This window comes from Enhydra lutris, unplaced genomic scaffold (assembly GCF_002288905.1).
Source record: "Enhydra lutris kenyoni isolate GAN:26980312 unplaced genomic scaffold, ASM228890v2 scaffoldscaffold40, whole genome shotgun sequence".
Lineage (NCBI taxonomy): Eukaryota > Metazoa > Chordata > Mammalia > Carnivora > Mustelidae > Enhydra > Enhydra lutris.
In genome coordinates this window covers 960830-984826 of record NW_019154124.1, presented here as the reverse complement: position 1 = coordinate 984826, position 23997 = coordinate 960830, and the positions used below count along the sequence as shown (strand labels likewise).

General features: G+C 46.5%; 1 protein-coding gene across 1 annotated transcript; it reads left to right on the top strand.

The window, feature by feature from the left end:
* Window positions 1-707: 707 nt before the first annotated feature.
* Window positions 708-23746, top strand: LOC111155282 (ependymin related 1). Its single transcript, XM_022515414.1, has 3 exons — window positions 708-1221; window positions 20657-20865; window positions 22200-23746. The coding sequence occupies exons 1-3, from the start codon at window positions 923-925 to the stop codon at window positions 22394-22396; spliced, it is 705 nt and encodes a 234-aa protein (XP_022371122.1). The 5' UTR covers window positions 708-922; the 3' UTR covers window positions 22397-23746.
* The last annotated feature ends 251 nt before the right edge of the window (window positions 23747-23997 follow it).

The following is a 23997-nucleotide window of genomic DNA, read 5'->3' as shown; positions in this document are numbered from 1 at the left end:
CCTTCACCCAGGCATGTTCTCTCCCCCTTTCACCTGGCTGGCTTCCTCATTCACGAAACACACATCAACTGAAAAGGTGCTATACATTTGGAAAGCAGGAGTCCTTTTTGTTTTTAAGTAGCTTCTTTTTTCTTGATTCTATATGGTACATCCTAATATTACAAAACATAAACCATAAACCAATTAATTTACCTACTTCTAGGGTTGCGGTGTTGTCAGGTGATGGGTGAGGGTAACACTGTCGCTTCAAGTGTGGCCTCTTTAAGTGTGTCCCTGAGTCCTATGCCCAAGGGCAAGGGCTTGTCCTCTAGTCCCCTGGCTCTATACTAAGACTGGGGGCTTGAAAATGGTCATGATGAATGATTGATATCATTTCTTCAGGAAGGGACCCTCTTTCAATTTCTAATTTGTAGGAAGAGGGTGTCTGTTTTGACAAACGGGCAAGCTGTGGGGGCACAGCAAGTGCAGGAGCATGGCCTTGCCGACCTTGAACTTGAATTGGTCTCCTAGCATTTGGTCGCCTGCTGCACGCTTCACTTAGTGGAGAAACATACTCCTTCTCACCGTCCAGCTCCCCCCCTCCCCCCGTTTAAAATGCGGATGCCCTTCAGGATGCTAGTGGCACCGCTGCCACTGCATTTCCTGTTGGCAGCAGAGAGCAAGTGAAAACAGAAGCCGCAGCGGGCAGCGGCCCAGGCAGAAATAGCTCCCGCGATTCACCCGAGCCTTCCCAGGCCCCGGTCCCAGCTCCCGCACCTCGCGCGCCCTCGTCCCGACCGCCGTGGAGGCGGCGGCGGGAGGCAGCGGGCTCGCCGAGACCGTACTCCCGCACCCCGCGGAAGGCTGCGCGGCGCCCGCGCGGTTCAGCGCCCCCCGCGGTCGGCGCGGGCTCTCGGCCGGGCAGCGATCACGGCGGTCGGCGATGTCAGGGCGCGCTCCGCTCGGCGTGGCCCGGGAGGCCCTGGGCGCCTGGCTGCTGGGCGGCCTCTGCTTCTGGGCGCTGGGCGGCCTCTGCGGCCTGGGGGCGGCGGCGCCGGGGGCGGGGGCCGGGGGCTCCCCGGGGACTCCGCGCCCATGCCAGGCGCCGCAGCAGTGGGAGGGCCGCCAGGTTCTGTACCGGCAGAGCAGCGGGCGCAACAGCCGCGCCCTGCTCTCCTACGACGGGCTCAACCAGCGCGTGCGGGTGCTGGACGAGCGAAAGGCGCTGATCCCCTGCAAGAGGTACGCGGGCCGCGGGGTGGGCGGCCCGGCCGGCTTGGCTGGGCGAGGTCGCGGGGGCGACGTGGGGCCGCCCGCAATCCAACTGCTGGCGGCGCCTCCCCGTTACCGAGGAGAAACGTCGCGGGGAGGGTGGCCGGGGGCAGCCCGGTCGGGGGCTGGGTGGAGGGCTGGGCCCCCTGCACGCTGAGATCCTCAGCTGGGTGGTGGCGGGTGAAGAAGTAACTCGGCAGGGGCGGGACCGCATCCCGGAGTCCCCGGGGCCCAGGTTCGCCAGGGTCCAGTCCGCACGCTGCTGAGTCAGGCCCTCGGCGCTGGGAGCCCCCTTCATCCATGGGCATCTCATCTACACCATCTCATCTCTTCCAGGAGCCATCTGCGCGAAGCACGCAGAATGTATATATTTTAAGAATTCTTGTTGCATTTTTAAATAGGACAACACTGCGAAAGGTGTGGGGAATCAAGGAAAATATCGCCTACAAACTCATCACCCTGTTACAACTATTGACATTTTGGTCTACTTCCTTAAAGTTTTTAAAGCAAGTGTGACATACTGTGATCAAAAAACATCATCTTTGTTTATATACCCCATCTCTTATGCGTTCTTAATCGCCATCTTATTGGTTGGCCCCCAACCTATTTTTAATAGCTGCACAACTATGCCATTTTCTTAAACCACTTGTCTCACAATTCACCTTTCCACATCTGCTGCGAGAAAGGATGACCTCTTTCTGAGACCTGGTTTCTATTTCGGGATCACCACCTGTCAGCTGCACTGCTTTCCTGTGGACATTCCTACGTGTGCTCCTCTGGGGGTTATGCCTCCCTCTCTGGGTGACATTTGTGTGATTGGGACGTGCCCTGTGATGTCCATGGTTTAAGGGTCCGGTGAGCAGTAAGACCAGGGGCAAATTTTGATGTCATTTCACCTAAAAGCGTTTGTTGGAGTGTTAGGCATCTTGAAGAAAGTACTGAAGGGACAGAACCTTTCAAAGCAGTGTATTTGAGAATGGAAGCTAATGCATTTCCAAGAGTAAAATGTGAGTGCGGAGGAGGGCTGGAGCAGCCAAGTCATCATGGCTGCCTGGGAGGCTCTCTAAGGCCTCTAAAGAGCATTATGGTTCTGCCTCAAAGGACAGAGTAAGAACAGTAAACAACAACCAGTGTTTGAGCACTTACTATATACTGGGCATAGAGCTGACTAATTTCCACATATTACATGAAAATTTCACAACAGCATGACAGTGGAGGTTTTATGATCTCTGTTTCACAGAGAATCTGAAGTCCGGGGATATTCAACATTTTTTTTCCAGACCACACAGCTGGGACTTGAAGCTGGGTGGCTTCTGACACCTGTGCAGTTAACCATGCTCTCGCGCATTCATCATGCATTTTTTTCACGGCAAGCACTTTGTGTAAACAGAGCGGGTCTTGGGCCGCAGGGAGGTCACAGTCTGAGGGTGGAGTCACATGAAGGAAAATTCCCACCCAGCGAGATGAAGGGTATGCTGAGTGTGACAAGAACATTTCACACAGGCAGCTAACCCAGGCTTCCTGGAGTCACTGAAGCAGGAGCTAGTCCCCAAGCCTTGCTCCAGTGACTGGAGGAGGGAAGGCTGCTCAGCGGGGATGTGGATCTATCGCAGGACATCCTGGAGCACACAGGTCTGGGTGTATTCCAAGACCTGCAGACCAGTCGCTGTTAGGACTGAAGCATAGAGGACATGGAGAGGTTGGGCTCCACTGAAGGATTTTCAAACAGTGAAAGGTTATGAATGGATTACAGTATGGTTATGAATAAATGAGACCAAGAGACATGACCTGGGAGACGTGTGGAGGTCCAGGAGAAGGATGGGTAGTAACCATGGTCATGGTGAGAAGCGGACTCGGTTAGTGCATAAATTGAACACATTGATCGTGGAGGTGAGGGGAGGGAAGGGTCAAGGAGAGGCCCCATTTTTGGCTTCTGGTGGCATGGAATGGTTAGTGACGCAGTTCACTGAGATAGAGTTGGTTTTTTGCACTTCTGATTGTGGGTAAACTGCTAATCTTTCTGTGCACTGGTGTGAAGGCTGGTGCCGTGGGGGTGGATTGATGACCGGCCATGGACTGCAATGGCTCTGAGCCCACTGCTGAAGCGGAGGAGTATGGCCAGGAGAAGTGCAAGGGTCCATCCCCCAGAGGTCCTATTCTCACAGTGTAAGAGGTAAAGTGTTAGAGGCGGACAAATCCGAGTCTGAGTGCAGAATCTTAGTGTGGGTCTTGGGATAAATTGCTGAAGCTTTAGTTTCCTCATTTACAACATGAAAATGCTAATAGTGTGTGATGGGTTGGATGGCAGTGGGGATTCAGTGAGTTCAAGTATGTAAAGCACATAGTGCAGGGTCTGATGCCTCGAATGTGCTCAGCGAATGGCTGCAGTTGTCCCCATGGCCACCACCGTCCTCACCATCCTGGTGAACTTACTGTGGCCCAGAGACTCGCTGCCAGCCAGCCTGTGGGCTCAGAAACTAGACCGGGCAGGGCACTCGGGGCCCTGCCTTTGGGAGCTGACTCGGAGGAAGCAGGCTTAACAGCTAAAGTGTGTATTTCAGCGAGTCCTGGGGCTGGCATGGCAGCCAGGATTTTCAGATCCACAAGACCAGATCATCCTTTCCCTGTCGGCTAAACTATGCGGGCAGCCAAATTATAATCAGGAGGTGGTGAGCAAAGAGTTGGAGCAAAGTCACTGAATCCAATGATTGCTTGCTCGAGGCCAGGCAGTATGCTCAAAGTTGAGCTTTCCATCATGAGTAAGACAGGCCAGCCCGGGGGAATGGGGTGAGATTCAGTGATGTGCTCATTTTTCACCAGAAAGATGCCTTGTTGCTGGTTCTGTTACCCCAACCCTGTGGGTCCAGACTCCCTCCACTCTGCACCAAGGCTTGGTGAGTAGGTTCAAGCTGTCTTAGCAACCCTTCTTCATCTATGACTCTGCAATCAATTCGTATAGTCTTTATATATGTGCATTATGTCTTTGGTGGGGTCACAGCCAAGTCTTGCTGGCCTAGAACTTTTTTGTCCCCATGTGGTTGGTGATTTCTCATTTCTTTGTCCTGACCTATCAAGTGTTGATTTCACAGTTCAGATTCTAGAAGGCAGTTTTATTCCCCTTCTTCTCAGTTTCTTGGCAAGATACTGTCTCACAGTCCCATCTCTGGCCCTCACTCAGAGGTAGAAAAGAATGTTTAGTGCATAAATGCATTTTTAAGCTCTTTAAATGTAGATTTGCTGGAACTAACGTGGAAACTTTTTCAGGTATCAGAAGTCTGGCCAAAAAACCAGATGTTATTTGAAGAAAATATGGATGGGTTGTCTCTTCATATTTATTAGTAAGTTGAGAAGTAAGTTTTAGAATTGGATCAACTTCTTACGATTTTTATTTTGCATCCAGATTGTTATGGAAAATCCCACTGATAGTTACTGTGGAATGACTAGGACTTTCCAGGCTCTCTTTTCCCTGAGATGATGGAAAAGATTAAACAACTTTACAAGCTTCAGATAAGACAGCCTTAGCAGAGAATGGGGAATATTAGTAATTGATACTATTTTGTTTTCTGGTTCCAACTATCTTTCCTGACTCCTTGACTAAACTCACAAGTATTACATTTGGAAGACTGAGGAAAAGCAAAAAAATTATTTTCATATTCTTGCGAACATGTTGAACTTTGTGGGAGAAACAATACTGAATGAATTTTGAGAGGCCACCAATAACTTCTTGCTCCCACTTACAAAATGGTGGCTTGGGGGTTGGAATTAATGGCGCTACTGACATAGAGAATGTGCATGGGGACATTAGGGATGATATCTTAGAAGACTGATCAATTCCCAGTCCTACATGTTCGGGGATTTTGGGGGGTAAAAGGTGAAAAGAAAAAATGGGCTTTAAATGGTATGACAGGTGGTTTCTCAGTTCAAATTCTGACCAGATCATGTCTGTCTCAGTTTTCTGTGGGCATTCTATTTCTTGGAGAACAGAATATCATTTCTATTCTGCATTTTTGGAGAAAGCCACCTAGTGTAATGGCGAGAGCACAGACATGCAGTGAGTGAGTCATCAGACGTCACACATGGCTTCTAGTCCCGGCTTCACCACAGCAAGATTCTAACTTCTCAGCCTATCCGGTTTTTATCTTTGGATTTAATTTTAATGATCTACCCTGTTTATACTAAATAGCCTTTAAGCCTTCTTCCTTAAAGATGAAATGATACCACGGACGCGTTCATTGTTTCTCCCATTTCTACCATGAGGTAATGAACTTAACATGGATTCTACGTTTTTTTTCTCAGCATGTCCCTTTGTGTAGATAAAATCAAAATGCTTTTTCTGCCTTCTGCTTTTCATCCAAACTTCTGCTCCTGGGCAGAGAAATGAGGGGCCACCCTTAAGCTCTCTGGCTGCAGACTCAGAAGGCTCTGGTCTGTGGGGGGGTGGGGCAGCGGGGGAATATTCCAGGGCATGGATAGCATTGCTTACCGAGTTCCTGCACTTATCTGCTGTGGAAGATTAATTCCAACGGCTCTTATGACACTAGGCAACTTCAACCATCATTGTGTTTGAAGAGCAGGATAAGGGTGTTTTCCCCTCCAAATGTAGAGTTTTATTTTGCTGTGAAGCTATCGGACTCTTACAGAAAGTCAGGACCCAGCCGTAGCCCATCCCATCGCCCCCCTCCGAATCATTGGAGGGAGAGTTGCCAACTTGATATCCCCGCCGTCCCCAGAGACGTGGGCGTGCATTTCTTGCCAAGAGGGCTATTCCCTGGCACGAGAGCAACAGGGTCACAAAAACCCGGAAATTAACAACATGGATTCATTTCTACCATCTGAAACTCGGGTCTCTTTCAAATTCTGCCAGTTGTTCATTTATGTTCTCTATAGCGAAAGGACCCAGTTTACATTCAAGCACTGCATTTAGGTGTCCTGACTTTTCTGTGTTTTTCTGGCTGAAACGGTTCCTCCGTCTTCCTTGCATTTGGATACTTTGGATGATTACAAACCAGTGATTTGGTAGAACGTGCCTTGATCTGGGTTTGTTTAACGTCTCCTTACGATGAGATTCTGGTTATTCACCTGTGGTAGGAATACCACAGAGGTAGTACTCTATTCCTGCTACATTGCGATGTCCACCGGCATCACCTGGGTAACTAACTGATGGCTGCAAGGTTTTTTTGGTGTGAAGTGACACTTTTTAACTCTGTAATGAATGCGTATTTTGTAGGGAGGTGTTTTGTATTTTTTTTTTTCCCTTAGAGAGGGAGGGAGAGAATCTTAAGCAGGCTCCATGCCTAGTGGGTCGCCTGACTTGGGGCTCAACCCCAGGACCCTGAGATCATGACCTGAGCTGAAATCAAGAGTCAGGTGCTCAACTGACTGAGCTACCCAGGTGGCTCCCCTGTAGGGAGATATTTTATTTTTTATTATTTTTAGAAGATTTTATTTTTCTTTATTGGACAGCAATAGAGAGAGTGAGAGAAATCACAAGCACAGGGAGCAGCAGAGGGAGAGGGAGAAGCAGACTCCTCACTGAGCAGGGAGCCTGATACAGGACTCGATCCCAGGACCCCAAGTTCATGACCTGAGCTGAAGGTGAACATTTAACTGACTGAGCCACCCAGGCTCCCTGGTAGAGAGATCTTTTAAAACCATGTACACATCCCAGTTTTCATGACACTCAGTTTATTCATTTATTTATATCAGCAAGGACTCAAGGATTCTCACTGTATTGCATTTGTTCTATTTGTTTTGATGTTCACACTGTCCCAGATCTGGCCAGTGGGGACATCTTAAAGTTGGCTCTTATGTTCTTTAAACATGTATCTCTTATTCTCTGAGCACTTCAATGCTTTTTGCTGCAGTAAGATGTTCCAAAATCATCTGTACTCTCTCTGCTAGAGTCTCAGAGTGAACCATTTCTGAACCTGGAGCTCTGGTTACTTTTACTGGAGAATAATATTTGGAAGCCAAGATCTCTGCTCTAGTTGTGCTCATGGCTACTAGTGGTGTGACTCCCAGATCCTCTCAGTGGACAAAACAAGGGTATGACATAGGTTTGAACACACACACACACACACACACACACACACACACACACAGAGTTACTTACTCATACACATACACACAGATTTACATGTGTATACATTGCTAAGCTTCTAATTCTGATCCATATACATATTTACACCAGAAACTCCAATTCCATTCTACCCTCACAGGGTTCATTTTTGGAGGTCTCTTCTCAGAGAAAACTGGCTCCATTATTGGTTGCCATAGATAACCAGCTCTGCATTGCTGTGATGTGCCCTCCCTACATGGGTGGTCCCCTTTCCCCACTTGGGCTCTGTGCCCTGGGCTAATAGACCATGCAGATGCCTACCTTGCGTGGCCTTATCTAGTGATTTTAGATTACACTGTTGAGTGAGAGGAAAGGGCAGATCAGGTTATGTTTTTTTGTATGTTTCTCTTCTTTTGGATTTCTCAGGGTTATATCGTTGTAAATCCTCAGAATCCATCTATGTGGCTGGGGGAGGTAAATTAGTATGAACTGCTCAACAAATTGATTATTTATTTATTTATAAGATTTTATTTATTTATTTGAGAGAGTGTGCACACACAAGAGATCACAGGCAAGGGGAAGGGGCAGAAGGAGAGGGAGAAGCAGACTCCCTGCTGAGCAGGGAGCATGATGTGGGGCTCATCCCAGGACCCCGAGTTCATGACCTGAGCCAAAAGCAGATGCTTAACCCACTGAGCCACCCAGGCGCCCCTCCACAAATTTATTTAATCACAATCCTGTTTTTGCGTGGACTGGGCTTACATTTTAAGAAATCACAATTTTCAGAATTTTAGGAGAATGTCTCCTTTTTGCCTTTACTCCCTCCCCTTGATCTCTGATGGCTAGAGCCAGCATTTTCTTTTTTTATTAGCTCAGGAAGTCTGACTGCTGGTGGCCTTTTGATCCCCGAAAGTGAATCATGCTGATTTGCAAAATTGAGTTTTTCTTCAAGAAAGAGATTTTCTTGGAAGCCCGTAAAGTTTGCTTTGAGTCTTAATTCGGTGGGTCTGTTGACCCTGGATTTCACAGGGTTGATGCTGGGATGCCGAGGAGAAGCAGGTGGTGGGGAGGCTTAGTGCCAAGGAAGACAAGCCCCGCGGAGTAATAGGACTGGTGGGGTGTAAGACTAACTTATAACTAGAAGCCAGAGGTGGTCGCCAAACTGCTCTGAAAACATCTTTACTTCTCTCTGTCAACCTTGAGCTGTTTCTCCCCGATTCTGCCCTCGAAGATGGCGGTCAGGGGCAGAGTGCCCAAAGATCTGAAAATATTCCACCAATTAGTGGTTTGTTTTTCCTGGAATAAATGTGATAGTGTTATATTTCCCCGATTCCAGTAAAAGTCTTCTATTTTCCCCTTCATAATTTCTTTTATTTTACCCATCTTTAAAGAAAAAATTCTTCTCTTGATCCCACCAGCTGAAACCCCATTCTTCTCATCGACTTAGAGCAAATCTCACGTGAAGTCCAGTCTCCGAAGCCCACGCTCTCTCAAACCCTCTCCAGTCGATCCTTGAGTATCACAACTCTGCAGGGCCTGTCTGCTCAAGAACGATATGCTTCCCATCATAACCGAACGATCCTTTATCACTCCTCATTTTCCTGGGCTCACTTCCTCCATTTTGGTATCTTCACAGACCACCTTCTTCTGCTGTCCCTCCTTCCGTCTGACTCCCTTTGCTTCTCAGTCCCCTTTGCTCTTCCCACTCTTCTTGCGACCGTCAGTGGTAGGATGTCCCAGGGCTCGGGCTGGCCATGCCTTTACTGTTCTCTTACAACCCTCGATTGGTGCCCTCAGCTCAGCACGGCTTTACCCAAAACTAATGCCTGCCCTGCAAACACACAAACAAACCAACAAACGTCGTTCTTCTTGCAGGTTTCTGAGGTTCAGCTAATAGCAATTCCAGTTGCTCAGGATCAGCCCTTAGAGTCATCCTTGAGTTCTTCTCCCACTTCCCACAGGTAGTCCATAAGCAAATCCTGTTGACTCTCGTTCTGATATAGACCCAGCATCTGACCCCATGTTCACTGTCATCGTGAAGACCCAAACCCTCATCGTTCTTGCTTGGGCTTCTTGTGCTAACCTCCTAACGGGTCCTCCTCCTTCCCTCCCTGCCCCTTTGGTCTGTTCTCAACATAGCAGCTTGAAGGATTCCACTAGAAATATATCATGTCACTCATCTGCTCAAAACCCTCTAGTGCCTTTCTGTCTGTCAGAGTGACTCTCCTTACCAGGGCCCAGCCACCCTGATGGATCTGCTGCCATCTCGTCCCCATATCTTGTCCCTGAGCATGCAACAGCCCCTCATCGCCAGCCCCCTCCGGTCCCCAGCTCAGCAAGCTTCCCCCTGTTGGCATTTGGGTTGTTGTTTCCTGTGCATAGAAAGCCTTCTCCCTAAAAAGCTGATGGCCCTCTCCCAAATTAGACTGTCTCTCCAGCCAGCATTCTTATATACCACACCACACCGCTTAATGTCTTCAAGACACCGACCACAATCGGACATACCATTTAGTGCCTTTTTTTTTTTAAAGATTATTTATTTATTTATTTGTCAGTGAGAGCAGGAGCACAGAGAGCTGCAGGCAGAACAGGCAGAGGGAGAAGCAGGCTCCTTGCTGAGCAGAGAGCCCCATGTGGGACTCAATCCCAGGACCCTGGGATCATGACCTGAGCTGATGGCAGACACCCAATGGACTGAGCCACCCAGGCGTCCCTATTTAGTGCTTTTTAAACCCATCCCTTCATCTCCTCTGCCTCGCCTTGCCTGAAGCAAGATTCCACCATGAGGAATTTTTATCTGGTTGTTGCTGTTATCTAGAACACCACAGAAATAGATTTTTTTGAATAGTTGAAGAGGAAATGAGTAATAATGGTGACCTCTACTCATTGTAGAAGGATACCCAACGGCAGGTATGCACAGAGAAAGAAAGTAAAAATTATCTGTCACTGCTCCACCATTATGGCTTCTCGTAATGTCTTCTGAATATCCTAGGTGATTTTTTAAAAAGATTTTTTTATTCCTCTGAGAGAGATACAGTGAGGTGGGGAGGAGCAGAGGGGCAGGGAGACTCTCCGCTGAGCATGGAGCCTGACACAGGGTTCGATCCCACGACCCTGAGATCAGGACCTGAGCTGAAACCAAGAGTTGGATGCTAAGCCTCTGCTCCACTGCAGACGCCCCTGTCCTAGGTGATTTTGAGACACACAGCATGAATACTGAAGCACACACTGTTTCACAATGGGCTTTTGTTCACTTAACAATATACCGTGCAAGCTTATCCATACTGACTAGTCCACTGCTATTATCTTCCAACTCCGGGCTTCTCCTTATTCAGGTCTCAGCTCACCATCCCCTCAGAGGGGCCTTCTGTGACCCTCCCTACCAGCCACTCCCCACCACATCTTGTTCTCTTTTCCTCCGGACACGATTCCTGGGTAACATCGTCTGGTCAGTGAGTGTGTCTGGTGTTTATTGTCTGTCTTGCCTCCATGAGGGAGAGAATATTACCGGTTTGATTTATCACCCAAACCCCAGCACCTAGAAGGGCTTGGTACATCATAAGACTCAATAAATATGTGCTGAGTGAATAAATACCATTTTCATGGCTTTTGGACTACTAGCATTGTAGATGTTTGTGGTGGAAAATCTACATAACACAGAAGAGCAACATAAAGAGAGTAAAATTGTCTCATTGTCCTGCTATATGGGACTAAGAACTCTGATGTATGTACCTATGTACCTATGGATTTCTTTCCCTATTCCTGTGTATTTCCTGTGATTTTAAAATTAAAATGGAAACATGCTCTGCATTTTTAAAATTTAACTAAATATTGTGCACATTTCTCATGCCACTAAGTAACCATTAACAGAACCATTTCTCATGACTGTGTGGTGTTCTAGCTAATGGGTAGAACATAGCTTCTTTAAGCAGTCCCTTATTATGGGATAGTCGTATTCATTTCCTGTCTATTTCCCACTAGTATAGACTACTACACTCATAGCCTTGTATTTGTGTGCAATTAGATGCATACCACTTTTTAACGTATTTTGGATACATTGCTATATAAGAAAATGATAAAAGAGGGATTTGCATATTTTTAGGTTGTGACAACTTTGCCCTTCAGGAAGGTTGCTCCAAAAGCAGACATTTCAGCTGGCAGAATGTGATTGTTTGTGTTTCCCACACTCACGCCTATATGGAGTCTAATGATTTTTGGTCATTTCTAATATGATAAAGAAGAAATGGTAGGGCAAAATGGCGTGCCTGCGGTGAAGTCACACCCCCTTGTGATTCTCTCTCTGTTGTGACTGTCTCTAATCCTCCCCAGGTAAGTCCCCTATGGGCCATTGGTTTAACAAAGATACTCCATCAAGTTCAGTAAATATTTTTCTGACCTATTTTGTAAAGAATTTCTTCTAATTAGGATGGGTATTAAATAGTCTTTTACAAGTCTGCTTGATTTGACTCAATAACATTTTATTGAAGATTTGTTTTTAATCCATAGCCACAATTTAGCTTGTTCTTTACTTTTTATTTTTCTGCTTTCCATATTTTAATGTAGAAAAGATTTGTAAAATTATAAAAGAATTGGCAAGTCTTCAGTATGTCTCTATCCTCTCCAGACTTGAGGTTGGAAGAAATTAATTCTTGAAACCATTAGGACCTAACTCCTTTTGAAGAAGAAACTCTTTGATCTCTTTTTAAGATCAAAGATCTAAGATCTCACTAGGCCACTGTAAGGATATTTTCCTCTGGCTATTGATGATCCACTTAACTTTCTGCTTCATTCTGCGTTAGTTGGGTTATTTATATTTTCCTAGAAGATCTTCCATTTCATCAGGATTATATTTATCATCATAATAAGTTTGTACATGATATTCTCTGAACTCTGAAACTTCAGACCTTATCTACTAATATCCTTTTTTTTTATTCCAGTTTTCTTTTTCCTCATGATTACATTTTTAACAATCAGTCTGTAAATTTATGGAATGTTTTATGGTTTATTAAGTATTTATATTCTACATTATGTATCTTCTTTGCCAAGAATGGTTTCTGATATGATATGGCTCTGCCTACCCATATTTTGAAAAGCTTTTAGGCAGGCTTATAGTGGCGACCCCCTAAGAAGGCATACCATGACCTCCAGAAATGGATCCCCCAGGTTCCTTTCATCCACAAGCTACTCCCTTGCTCTTCCCTCATCAAACACTATCTTCAGTGTTTCCCTTGCTCCTCAGTCCCAGTTTTAGAAAATTTCCCCCAGTATGGCACTGGAAGTTTCCCGACCACTAATGTTTCCTTCAGAAGCAGTGCCTCTTTGAACAGAGAGGCCGTGTGAAGAATCAGACCCCCAGCAGGGTACCTCAGTGGCCCTCAGACCCTCCAAAGACTGGAGAAGCTCTTGGACAGATGGCCCCTAAACAGAAGGCAGCTGCCTTTGGACAAAAAGGCTGTGATGCTCCTTCATGGAAGGAGCCTTTAGTTGTGGCTAAAGTTAGACAGACTGGGAAAGTTCCAGAGTGTGAGTTGTGCCAATGAGTGAGAGCCATCAGTCTGCCCTAGATGAGGCACCAAGTAACTCCTCCAAGCTCCCCTGAGTCTGTTTAGTCTGTTGGAACAAATACCAGAGACTAGGTAGCTGGTAAGCAACAGTTCATTGCTCACAGTTCTGGAAGTTGGAAGTCTGAGAGCAGGGTGCCCGCATGGTTGGGAAGGGCTCTCTTCTGGTCATAGACTTCTCATTGTATCTTCACATGGAGAGGCCAGCTAGCTCTCCAGGGCCTCTTGAATAAGGACACTAATCCTGTTCACAAAGGCTCCATCCTCAGGACCTAATCACCCCAGAGACCCCACTCGTAATGCCTTCACCTTGGGCATTATTTGATTTTGATTCATGTCTCAGTCAGCTAGAAAATGTATTCAATTAATTTTCTTCAGAGAGGGTATGGCTGTGGTGGTACAGCTCCAGAGATTTTGATAAAGATTTTATTCACTTATTTATTAGAGAGAGAAAGAGTGTGCACGTATGAGCACAAGTGGGGTGGGGGTGGGTGCGGTGAAGAGCCAGAGGAAGACCAGCAGACTCCTGGCTGAGCAGGGAGCCTGATGCGGGGCTCAATCCCAGGACGCTGGGATCATGACCTGGGCTGAAGGCAGACGCTTAATCGACTGAGCCACCCAGGCATCCCTAGAGTTACCTAGAGTTCTGGAATCATAACTTTTAATCCGCTGCTTCTGTTTCTTATTTGTTTTTTGTTTTCCATATCAAGAGCATTCTGTGCTTCCTCCACTGCGTTTTCTACTTTGATAATCATGTTTTTCGTTAGAGAGCTATCTTTGTAGTCATGCGTTATTCTTTGTTTCCTAAATTCCGTGTTTTCTCAATTCCCAGTGAAAGTAAAAAATAAGATTTCTATTTTAGACTTATTAACTGTTAGCTGCAAGGGCATCTGTGTTTATATTTACACACAGTGGCAACTGATATGTTTCTCCTGAGAAGCGGGGTACTGGCTGGACGGACCTGACTAACCTCGTACCCTCCCAGACTCTTTACCACCCTGTGATATGTATTTCTAGAAACCACTGCATACCAGGGCAACATGGGTATCCCAGTACTAATAAGGCTCTTCTTTTCGGTGGTGAGAAGAAAACAGCTTGAACTGTTGTCTCATTAGACGTTTTTTATTATCTTCCATCAGATGAAAGAGTATCTGTCTGCACGTTGCCAGTTTTCATCCTGAAACATTCTTGGAAAAAAGAAATCTCTTCAGTTTCTTGAGCAGCCTTTTCCTCTTTTGAACTAGAATCCAAGTGGTGGAAGCCCATCACCTTACAGCTCCTTAAATTGCACACGTAATTATTCTTTGATTTTACTTTTCCTAGGGCTGCGTTCTCAAGTAACTTAATTTTCCTTTTGTTATATGTGGTTGTGTCAGCCTGCACAATGAGTTTCTGTCTGACACAACAATTTTGAAATAGTGTTTTGCTTTTAAGTCTCATAATTACTGTCGGGTGTAACTCAATCTTGGTGTGGGCTAGAATGGCAAGCGGCTACCGCTCAGTTCTTCCTGCTAAGAGTAAGATTGCTGGCTTGCATCGCTGTTCTGTTATATCGCATCAGAAACAAATCCAAAGTTTGTCCAATTTCTTCCCTAAAAGCCAGAGTCCTTTTAGTGATCACAATATTATATTTGTCCACTCCCTTTTCTGCAATTTAAGATGTCCTGGATGGCCAACCAGTTATAGGTGGATGGGAAGAATCACTCCTTCCCCTTGTCGAAGGAGGGGAAGGAGCATGGTGTTGGTGAGTTAGAGTGAGTCTGGGAGGTGTTCCGACCTGGAGTCCAATCCTGGCACATTATGTACAATGTAGTTATGCTCTCAGCCTCATAGTTTCTCCTCTGTTTAAAAAAGGAAGGAAAGAGGGTGCCTGGGTGACTCAGTGGGTTAAAGCCTATGCCTTTGGCTTGGGTCATGACCTCAGGGTCCTGGGATCGAGACCCGCATCGGGCTCTCTACGCAGCGGGGAGCCTGCTTCCTCCTCTCTCTCTGCCTGACTCTCTGCCTACTTGTGATCTCTGTCTGTCAAATAAAAAAAAAAAAAAAAAAGGAAAGAAAGCTAATAATGAGTCAGGCAGCGGAATTTGCCAGTTGGTAGCCCCTGCCTCAGACTATTTCTTTTTTTCCCCCCTTGACTGCTTTGGTTCAAGACAGAAAAACAGTTGCCTCCTGGCTACACAGGCAGTAGCTGTTTGGGTTTATCTTCACCCAGGCCAGGCTCCAATATTGTGGGTTCTGGGCTTAGCCAAGTCCTTGGGCCCTGCTCATTCTGGAATGAAAGGCTCTCAGAGAGTTGTTTAAAAGCATCCGCTAGATCAGAGCTATAAAGCAGTGGATTTCCTTATTTAGGGTGCTTTCAGCTGCTCATGTCAGAAAATCTGACTAACAGAGGCCAAAACTATAAGGATGTTTGTAGTTTGCCTCAGAATGCTGGTGATGCGTGTTCCTAGGTCTGACTCAACAATATCATCAAGGCCCCTGCCATCATCTCCTCTGCCATTCTCAGAGAAAGTTGGCTCACAGTTGCAAGACGGCAGGTTGACTCGTTGCCTCATGGTCTCCAAGTGGCCGTTCCCACTCCAAGCATTATTTCCTTGTGTTCAAAGACAGGAAATGAAGGACGGAGAGCGGGACAGGGAGTCCGTTTTTTGGAAAGAGGAGAAATCTCCAGCAGATCTCCTCTTCCAACAGACTTCCTTTTAGATCTCCAAGGCCAGAACCAGCTATACCCCCACTACCAAGGGAAATGAAGGAAGTGAGTCAATGAGAATACTTCCTCAGCCTGTGTGTTGAGAGGCAGGCAAGAGAGAAAGGGAGAGATGCCTGTGGGTCTGCTCCAGAGGGGTCCACTATAGGACCCAGGACCATTTTCTCCTTCATCCTTTCATTCTGCTGGATGAACCAGCCCTTCTTTGGTACATCACCGATCGTATCTTCTGTGCGCAGGTGAAACGCATAGTTTCCTCATCAGACATTAACTGGTGATCGTAAACGTAACCACTGGCAGGCTTGCCTACAAAGCTACAGTCCCTTATATTTGTATAACAACTTTATATCTGCTGTATCAAATCATCTTCATAATAATGCTTGGAGCTTCAAAATTCTAGTTTCTCTTTACATATGAGAAATAGGGAGATGCTTAACTGGCTGAGCCATCCAGGCACCCTGGATTCTGATTTTTAAGAAAAAAAGAAACTTTAAAATTCACATTTGGGGGACAGTTGAATCTGGACCAGATATTAGGTGGTAGCATTAGGGAATGAATTTGCTTTTTTTTAAAGATTTTATTTATTTATTTGACAGAGAGAGATCACAAGTAGGCAGAGAGGCAGGCAGAGAGAGAGAGAGAGAGAGAGAAGGAAGCAGGCTCCCTGCTGAGCAGAGAGCTCGATGCAGGGGCTCGATCCCAGGACCCTGAGATCATGACCTGAGCTGAAGGCAGAGGCTTTAACTGCTGAGCCACCCAGGCGTCCTTCTTTTTTTTTTTTTTTAAATAAAGATTTTTATTTATTTAGTTGACAGAAAGAGATCATAAGTAGGCAGAGAGGCAGGCAGAGAGGAGGGGGGAAGCAGGCTCCCTTCTGAGCAGAGAGCCCAATGCAGGGCTCAATCCCAGGACCCTGAGATCAAGACCAGAGGCTTAACCCACTGAGCCACCCAAACACCCCGGGAATGAATTTTCATTTCTTAAGTATGATAGTAGTAGTGCTGTGGGGAGGCAGAAAGTATTTTTTTTTTCAAATATTTAGAAACTAGATAAAGCAAATATAGCAAAATGTCAACATTATGGTATTTAAGTGGTAGGTACAAAGGTGATATTTGGGCTAGTCCTTTAATTTCTGCATTTTAAAAATATTTCATAGTAAATTAAGAAAACTGATTCCATAAATCTGTATTTTTTTACCTAGAAGGATATCAAGGACAAATTGTTGAACTTAAAACAATAGGTTATAAAACATAATTCACTCATTTTTGTAAAGCGTGTCTAGTACACATAATGAAAAATCGATATGATATTTGCACAGTATGTTCATAGCAGCATTACTCAAAATAGCCAAAAGGTGGCAACAACCCAGGGTCTATACACAGATGAAGAGATAAGCAAAATGTGGCCTATACATTCAGTGAAATATTAGCCTTTCAAAGGAAGGACATTCTGACATACACTGCAGCATGGATGAGCCTTGAGGACATGATGCTGAGTGAAATAAGCCAGTAGGACTACTATTGTATGATTCCCCTTATATATAGAGGCACCTAGAGAGTCAAGTTCACAGGGAGAGAAAGTAGAATGGTGGTTACTAGGAGCTGGGGCAGGGAGAAATGGGGAAGTGCTTAGTAGGCAGAGTTTCAGTTTTGCAAAATGAAAAGAATTCTGGAGATTGTTTGTACAACAATACAAATATACTTAACGCTATTGAACTACACACTTGAACATGGTTAAGATGGCAAATTTTATGTTATGTGTGTTTTGCCACAATTTAAAGAAATTTAAATAAAAATACCCATATATGTTTAGACACAGGTGTACAGAGTTGTTACTTCTGTAAGTGTGAGTTTCTGGGCAATTTTTTACTCATTTTCCATTTCTGTACTGTTGGAATTTTTTTTTTTTCTGTTGAACATGAATCAGCTGTACAAAGCCCAGAAGATACAAAACTTCTACAGGTTTTCAGTGTTTGAGAAAACATGAGGATCATGGAGCCTAATTTTCAGGACAGTGTAATTTTCAGGACAGTGGATTTTCAGGAACAACAGAGATGATCAGTGCAGCCTGAACATTTTGTCCAAAGCAACTGGAATCCTTGGTCCTGTGAGGAGCGAGGCAAAATGGGGGCACTGGGCACGTCTGCACTGAGGCTGGTGTGGAGAGCTCAGCCTGCTGACCCTTTGGCCGGGCCTGGCCCGCCTGACCTTGCTCGCAGCTGAGGCCTGGCAGGGCCCTCCCTGGATCTGTGCTTTGCTTGGGGTCTGGCCAGTGAGGAGGAGTTTGCCGGCTCTTGTTGACCCGGGCCTGACCTGCCCACCTCGTCCTCCAGGCCCTTTCCAGCACCTCACCTTGCCTGCACCCCAGGGGTGTGATTTGTGACTCCTGTCCTCCCAGCTTCCTCCACTTCGGAGCCAGGCTTTGATCTCGCTTCCCGGGATCGAGTTTCGGTTGAAGACGGTCAGTCCAGTCCTTCGGGTCTACGGGTTATTACCCGCACAGCATCCCAGGCAGATGATTCATTTCAACCCTGGCTGATCTCTGTGTTTTGACCTAATGACTCTATCAGGCTTCACACCCTGTATCCTCTTGGCAATGGAGAAACTTACCTCTTAACTAGGAATTATGCTCACATCAACACCCAAGTCACAACAGCATCATCAAAACCTTCTGTGTCCCAAAACTCTGTACAGAGCGGCATGAGCATTGATATCCATATGGGATTTCGAAAAACAACCAAACAGTTATATGGTTGTATTTGGTTTCCCATTAAATGAATATTTTCTGTTTTACTTAAGGCACTGTCAACATAACCTCAATATCAGATGATAGCCTCTTGCAAAAAAATTAAATATTTTGAAAACAGCCAAGTACTGAGTACACTGGAACAAACACCTGTGTTCAGACCACCCAGAATGGACAAATGGTAACAGTTTGTGAGGTTCTTTCAAGTCTAGCATTCTCACTTTAAAATTAAACTTTCCCTCTGTGGATGGGCAGAGCTGGCCCCGGGACAGTAGTGAAGCTGGCAGTGTCTCTCTCCTGCGGCCCCATCCCCTCCCCGGCTGGGGGCTGACCGGGCGACCATAGCCCTGGGATCCACGCAGGGCCGTGCGCTGTCTCTCCTTGGAAAGCTGTGCCGGCGGCTGTCCTCGGGGCCTCTAGGTGGAACAGCGGAGTCCTCCAATTAGAAATGAGCCCTGCTTCTGAGTCACACAAAAAGTTCCAGGCAGAAAAAAAGAGAGTTTATTACAAGAAAAGAAACTTCATAACTCTGCAGGGGGATCTCCAGACACTGGGCCTCTGGAGGAGAAATGCATCCAGCGAGTGCTCCGCTGTTGGAGGCCCAGCTTGCCAGTGCTTCTCCCGGCTTCCTTCTTGACTCTCGCTCAGTTCGTGTGTCGGAAACAGCCTCCCCCAGCCTCTGAGTTTACAGGGGACATGTCCAGCTGCATAAAGAGGCTGCCTCTCAGACCCCTGGGGCTTGGGAAGGCATGAGAGGATGGTGCTGATAGTGAGAATAAAAAAAGAGAGCTCCCCCCCCCAGGACACACAGTGTTTTGGGGGGCCCACTGTCCCTGAATGGCTCATGGAAATGGATTTGTGTACAGAGTTCCATATTTATGAATGGACAGCCCTCTAACATTGAGAGTAATATGTTTGTACTCTGTGCATGAATGTTAGACTGTTCTGCGCGGGACTTCACCAGGCACCAGGCAAGAGCGACAGTCCAACCCAGCTCCTGCAAAGGGCCGCAGTTCAGTGGGAACCCTGCGTGCGTGTTTTTGTAAGAGGCTGGAGGTTGGCTCCACTTTCCTGGGAGAGCGTCGCAGCAAGGGACACTTCCTCTTCTGCAGTCACTCCCACTTCTAGAAGGCGTGGGTTTGACCCTCGTAAACCATTTCAAGCGTTTGCTGGGATGGAGCAGGATGGATAATGTATCTAAATATATAAAATGAGGTCATGTTCACATTTCCATACTGGATCGTAGAAAGCGGAAGCGTAACCCTGAGAGTGGTACTATTTTGACCATGTAGACAATGATAGCTTGTAATAGTTTTTCTGAGGAAAATACTTTCTAAGCTCGGACTTGGAATGGCGAACGTTTGCCCTGGAGGCAGATGGATGCTGTGGGGTGGAGACCGTCTCAAATCATTTTTTTGGGGGAAGCCCTCCTCCACCCTCAGCTCTTCCGCCCTCGAGGGTTGTGAATTTCACTGTGTGAGGTCAGAGCCACAACCTCACTCTGCTGGACCAGCAGCTGTGGCCTGAGTTTTGGATTGACAAACACAGGGAAGCCCAACTTGTTGGCTTCCCCTGACACCAAGATGGCTTAGCCTTACTATCCACACAGGACCGAGGACAACGTGGTGTGCAGGGCGATGGGGGGGCATCTGCAGACTCCCCGCCCAGCCTGGGAGTCCGTCTGACTTGCTGCACACATGGGCTGTACACGTGGGCAGGAGAGGCGGGGCCTGGAGCAAACTGTGTGGGAAACCAGTCACTCTGGGGTCCCCTCAACTTCTGTCTGCGTCCAGTCTCCTCCAGGTATGGGAGAGGCCCTCATTTTCCCGCAGCTATGCCTTACCAGAACCCATGACTCATGACTGAGAGTCGAGACAATGGGGCATAGGTGTGGGCTGACCTTAGCAGCTTCTGGGTGTGCTACCTTCAGTGCACCCCAAGGACTCCTGACTTAGTGCTCCAAGGAGAACTCGGCCCAGCCAAGGATCAAATCCTCCTGGGTCCCTGTGGCTAAAAGGTCACAGTTCAGCCATTAACCCAGGGCTTCCCCATGTGCCCCGTGTTTGTAAGCCTAAGCACAGGATCTGGCGGGTAATAGGTACTCCGTGATTCAATATTCAATTTCGAGCTCTGAATTTTAATGATTTCATATTTAGGTTGTCAATGTGTCGAGTGCTCATAAATAAGGAAGTGATTGCCTAGCAAGCAGAACTGTTTTTTTCTACTTGTTCTAAGAGTAATTTGTATTGAAGGGCCTTTGGACCGAATGCTGATAAGAGGCATGATGACTGTAACACAGGGTCCTGATCCGTTCTCTCTGTATCTGTCTTTCAGATTATTTGAATACATTTTGCTCTATAAGGATGGAGTGATGTTTCAGATTGAACAAGCCACCAAGCAGTGCTCCAAGATCAGCCTGACGGAGCCCTGGGACCCTCTAGACATTCCTCAGAATGCCACGTTTGAGGACCAGTACTCCATAGGGGGGCCCCAGGAGCAGATCACTGTCCAGGAGTGGTCCGACAGAAAGTCCGCTAGATCGTGTAAGCCTTCATGAAATAGCCAAGTGCTGCATCTCAGGAAGCATGATGGGGAAAAGTTTAAGTCCATTAAGGAAGGGTAGTTAGGGCAATTTGTAAGTTTATGTAAATTGTTTAATGTTCCCCACACCTGCTTTGAAGTCATTCCCTGCCTCCATCTGTGTGCTCTGCTGCTTGTTTAGCTCCAGATTCTAAGCATCATATTTGAAACACCTCAGACTTCTAGCACTGCCTGTGCCTTTCTGCCCCCTTGGCTGTTACAGGCTTGTCCTCGGCCCTGACACTGAGTGGTCCTGAGATCTGTGACACGGAAGACATCTGTCTGAGGTCTACTTTAGAATCCTCATGTCACTTTCTAAAGTCACAGAGACCAGATCTACTCCCGTTATTCTGAGTGTCTGCTTTTGTTTATAGCCATGAAGCTCTTCTCCGCAGTGCTTTCGTACGCCTACCCCAAAATGGTTGCAAGAACATAGGCTTTATGGTGTTTGTGGGAAATAGTACAAAACAGTGTGCAAAGAGTACCCTTCTCCCCAAGTTTAGTATAGAGTTTATTTTTTTAAAGATTTTATTTATTTATTTGACAGAGAGAGACACAGTGAGAGAGGGAACACAAGCAGAGAAAGAGGGAGAAGCAGGCTTCCCACCGAGCAGAGAGCCTGATTCGGGGCTCGATCCCAGGACCCTGGGATCATGACCTGAGCCAAAAGCAGATGCTTAACGACTGAGTCACCCAGTTGTTCCCTAGCATAGAGTTATTACATGACCTGACGATTCCACTTCTGGGTATATACCCAGAAGAGTTGAAAGCAAGGACTCAGAAGGATGAGTGTGTACCCTTGTTTCTAGCAGCATCAATCTTTATAGCCAGATGGTAGAAACAACCCAAGTGTCCATTGGGAGATAAATGAATGCCCCAAATGTGGTGTACACAAACAATGAAATATTATTCAGCCACAGGTAATATTGGCCGAAACTTTAGGACATGATGCCAAGTGAAATAAGCCAGCCACTAAAGGACAACTACTATGTAATTCCACTTCTCTGAGGTCCCTAGAGCAGTCCCGTTTGTAGAGACAGAAAGTGATGGGGGTTGCCAGGGGCTGTGGGGAGGGGGAGTGAGTCTTAGAGGGCACCGAGTTTCCACTGGAGAAGACGACAAAGTTCCAGAGATGGATGGTGGTGATGGTTTTGCATGAACATACTTAATGCCACTGAACTGTCCTTAAAAATAGTTAAAAGGGTGAATTGTATGTGTATTTTACTACAAGAGAAAAAATACAGGCATTTTGCCTATCTTCTATGTTAAAAAAAGTCCACTTCCCTTCCTCTGACAGATGAAACCTGGATCGGCATTTATACCGCCAAGGATTGTTATCCTGTCCAGGAAACCTTCACCAAAAATTATAGTGTGATATTGTCCACGCGGTTTTTCGACATACAACTGGGCATTAAAGACCCCTCCGTGTTCATCCCACCGAGCACCTGTCAGACGGCCTGGGCCGAGAGGATGAGTGAGGACTGCTCCTGGTAGGCCTGTGAGCGTCCAACAGCTCCAGAGGGATTGGAGGCTTTTGAGAAGCGAGAACCTTCACTGGAGAGAAATACCGTAATTGTAGGAAGAGAAACATCAGTCTGGGGTTCTCTGTACATAGGATTTTGACTCCTCAAGCTATGTTTACAGAGCGCAGGTGCAGCCAGTGGGGGAGATGTGTTTTCCATGCTTGCAGGTGGATCTGGGCACGGGGGCAGACGTGGGCGAGGGGCGGTAGAGAACGGAAAAGACACCTGCCTTGGCAGGGAAGAGGGTTTCATTACTGGTGTGACCAAGAATTACTGGATTGCTGCCATGTGCCATGTGATAATAAAATGCAGAACCAGTTTGGTCCCTTTCATGATAAAGTTTTCCGTTCTTAGTGGCCCCAATATTGCCGGCACCAGGTGGCAACGGCTCCCCCTGCCCAGCCTCCCACCCCCTTCGCCACTGCAAAGTAGTTCCTTAAAATCCCTTCCAGACTTAAGAGCTTTATGGTATGACCCGATTGATGTAAATTTTGGGAGGAAATGAAAGGCTCCAATACAAAATAATTATTCCTCAAAGAGACATTTTAAATAAGAGGGTTTGGAAATCTTAATGTCTCTACCTGGGTAAGCGTGAGCTGTGTATGGGTCCTTTTCTCTATGCAAGACTATTGCTGTACATGCCGAATCATCACATATTTGTCGGGGAACCTGGAAAGACAGTATTCTAAAAATAGCGCTGCACTAGGAGTCGGGAGACTATTGTCTTCAGAATCCAGGACTGGAATTCCTCCGTACTTGATCACCTTCGATGCACTAACTGCACTATGCTTTCCCTCACCCGAGCCTTCTGGGGCAGTCTGGCAAGCTGTCTATGTGACTTCTACTCATCCTTCCCAGGTCAGCTCACACTTGACCTTCAGAGAGCGGTTCCCAGGCCCGGGCTGGGTGCACTCTGTAGCTTAAGCATGCTGTTCTCATCATATGTATTAGGATGTGTGCGAATTCCCTGCTTACTGGACGCTGTCGCCCACGAGCCTGGCCCTGAGCAACCTGAGTACGGGTACCACGTTCTGTTTACTTGTATATGTCCAGCGCCAAGGAAGTGCCTGGCACACACTCAGTGCCCTAACCGTTTGTAGAGTGAGAACGCCAGTCTCTCCGGTCGTTAGTTGCCTCATCTATCCAAGAGTTGGGTTTGCTGGTCTCTAGGGAGACTCCTAGTAATAAAATTTATTATTCTAGATTCTTCTACTGTTGTGTTTCATCTGGCTATAATCTGTTACTAGGAGAAATGTATGACATCTATATCGCGTGGAAAACAATCTGTATGACTCACAGTTTATTTCAATAAACACGTTTGATTGCATTTCAAAGTGTTCTTTGATATATTTACTTTTGTCTTATAGATGGATAATCTTGGTTATTCTGGAGTTAAAGCGCCTCTCTGATTAATAAAGTGCTTCACATGGTCTAAGCCAAGTTCATTATCCTCTCTCAAAGGCTTGCTCTTCTGCTCAAAGCCCAGTTGCCTGGGTTAGAAGCCACAGAGGTGTTCTTAGCCCATTTCTCTCCTTCAGTCCCCACAGGCCATCAGTGTCCCGAGTCTGGTCA